Raw genomic sequence first — 2,500 nt, 5'->3', positions numbered from 1 at the left:
GTTGTTATGTAACGCAAGTCTATGACGACAAATATTATCCATTTACTTATATTTAACTGAACATGACTCATTAATGCATCCCTCCTGAAAATAATAAAGCTCAGCATTAGATGAGTTCACTGTTTGGCACTTGATCTTTAATGCAGGTTAAGGCTGGCAATGCCACTACGGGTCTCTCTTTGGGCAAAAACCAGCACAGATGACACACCATATGCTGACTGGAGCTGGGCTTTGATCACTTCAGTCTGCACAGTCCAGCAGGGTCAAAGCATCAGACACATCAGTGCCAGTCTATCTGCTCTCCAACTCAAGCCATTGCAGAGTAAAACCCCATTCACTCCGAAAATCAGTTCATTGTCTGGTAATCTCAGTATTAATTAAACTCACACTGATTAGATCATTTGGCAAATATGCGTTTGTTTTGAATCCTAGCCCACTCAGAAGATTATATATATTTCATGCATGCTGCCAATATGCTAATCATCTACTTACTGTTATTGAAGCACAGACAAAAAGTGTGCAGGTATCAAATATTGCTAATGTGGATGCTATGGATGCTTTCACTGGACCCCAAGCAGATCTGCTGCTGACATGTTTGATTTCGCATTTCTAAAGATGATGAGTGACTGGGACCACCTTCTATATGGCATATGCTCCAGTGTTTTTTTCCTGGAAAGCACTGAGTCAAATAAATTGGCCAGACAGCAGGAGACAAATCATTCTAACCACAGGAAATCCACTTATTTCACACAGATCTGTTTCCACTTCACTTTGCTCCCTTGCGTACCTTAAATTCGATTTGTTTTTTTTTGCTGTGCTTTTGGCATCTAGCTAATCACCTTCTACGCACACAATGCATTTTATGGCAGTGGAATTGACATTCTTACTTGTTTTTTTATCATATTATGTATTCCTATGTAACTGTGTTGTGCCGGTACTTTTGATTTAGATCTCTATGACTGCGTTTACATGCACTTTAGTATCCCGGTTATGTATTTGTGGTCCCGGGATTTTGAAGTACCCCGGTTTTGTATTTGTGCATGTAAACATTATATCCCGATTTCAGAACCCTGCATAAGCCCCTATCCCGGTTTTGAGTATCCTGGTTATGCTAGGAGGAGTACTCCGAAAGAAACCGGGATACTGCCTTATCCCGATTTCTCATGCAGACGCGTGATTGCATTAGAAACTGGGATAAGGAGTGCCTTATAGAGCCTAATAGAACCTTATTGTTGGTAACCGGAATACTAGTATTCATCATGTATACAGGGATATTAATAACCGGGTTTCTCTGTGATCATGTAAACACCATATCCTGAATATGATCAAAATCGGGATAAGCCTCAGAACCGGGATACTAAAGTGCATGTAAATGCAGTTCATGTGTACTCTATCAAACTTGTGTATCCGCTGCTCGTGCATTGTTTTATATTGTATTTTTTACATTGTTCTTTCTATATTGTGACTGTGAGACCCACAAAAGAATTGTATTGTACTTGTATCAGGGCAAATGGCAAATAAAGATAAACTGAACTGAACTGAACTAAACAGTATCCCTTCAAACTTTGTCTTTGGCCATGAGCACAGAGTGAAGATGTGAAATCAGTAAGGAGTAGTACAAAATGCAGTAGTAATGAATATCACTACTAAGATTGCCACTAATTACAGATGCATGAGATAGTGTAGGCCATTACAGACACTTCCTTTCCATCTCATCACTCTGAACATGTGTTTTAACATTAAACAGACACTAACTCACAGACACAATGCTTACAAATACAGAAAACACTAAGGAGACCTAAAAGGCTTTCTCCAGTCAAGAGCCCACACACACTGCAAAAAGTGGCAAAAACGCACTCCACGCACAGCCCCACCTTGATGCTGCTTTTGAAGATATATCCCGGAATTGAGAAGCCTTTCTTCCTGTCAATTGGCTCACTGAAGATTACGATCTGCTCAAACAGGAACACCCGCCTCTCCTTAGCTCTGGACAGGAAGCCACAGTCCAGCTCTGTGACAGTGAAGGTGTCCTGCTGCAGGAGCTTCCCCTGAGCAGTGATCTTCCCCTGTACACACACACACACGTACACACACACACACACACACACACACACACGCACACACACACACATACACACACACAGTGTCTAAAGGTCTCAATTTGATATGCATTTGATAGACATCCGTGGCACCCAATAAACGGATCTGGGCATTTTTTTCAAATACGAGAAAATTAACGTTTGGTTCCCAGACCACGTCTCATTGAGAAGTGGTGGCGCTAGCCAGGCTAACCAAAAGACAGAAGTGTGAGTGAAGACAGAGAGAGACACGCAAAGGTAGTGAGAGAGTGAGTGAGGTGGCGTGTACAGGGGGGTTTAATAGGTCAGAGGATCACCACAGGCAGGACAGCTGTGAAGAGGCCTCACGCTCACCTCAAAGCCCTGCAGCCGACCCACGTTCATCATGTCATTACAGCGCTTTGGCACGAAGCACATCACCT

At 42.3% G+C, this 2,500-nt stretch overlaps 1 protein-coding gene across 1 annotated transcript in view; it reads right to left on the bottom strand.

Moving 5' to 3' along the window:
* The window catches only part of LOC143115237 (rho guanine nucleotide exchange factor 25-like), a 32,747-nt gene that overhangs the window by 11,238 nt on the left and 19,009 nt on the right, over positions 1-2,500 (bottom strand). Inside the window, exons 10-11 of the mRNA XM_076277205.1 lie at positions 2,433-2,500; positions 1,875-2,066 (exon numbers count right to left, since the gene is read on the bottom strand). The exon at positions 2,433-2,500 is cut by the window's right edge and continues 10 nt beyond it. Of these exons, the coding sequence (XP_076133320.1) occupies positions 1,875-2,066; positions 2,433-2,500 (260 nt within the window). The remainder of the gene's footprint in view (positions 1-1,874; positions 2,067-2,432) is intronic.

The sequence above is a fragment of the Alosa pseudoharengus genome, unplaced genomic scaffold, assembly GCF_046254945.1.
Source record: "Alosa pseudoharengus isolate Yale_2024_CS ecotype anadromous, Long Island Sound unplaced genomic scaffold, YU_APseudo_1.1 YU_APseudo_1.1_scf_9, whole genome shotgun sequence".
Taxonomy (NCBI): domain Eukaryota; kingdom Metazoa; phylum Chordata; class Actinopteri; order Clupeiformes; family Clupeidae; genus Alosa; species Alosa pseudoharengus.
The sequence above is the reverse complement of the archived record's forward strand: the minus strand, read 5'-3'. Positions and strand labels throughout refer to the sequence as shown.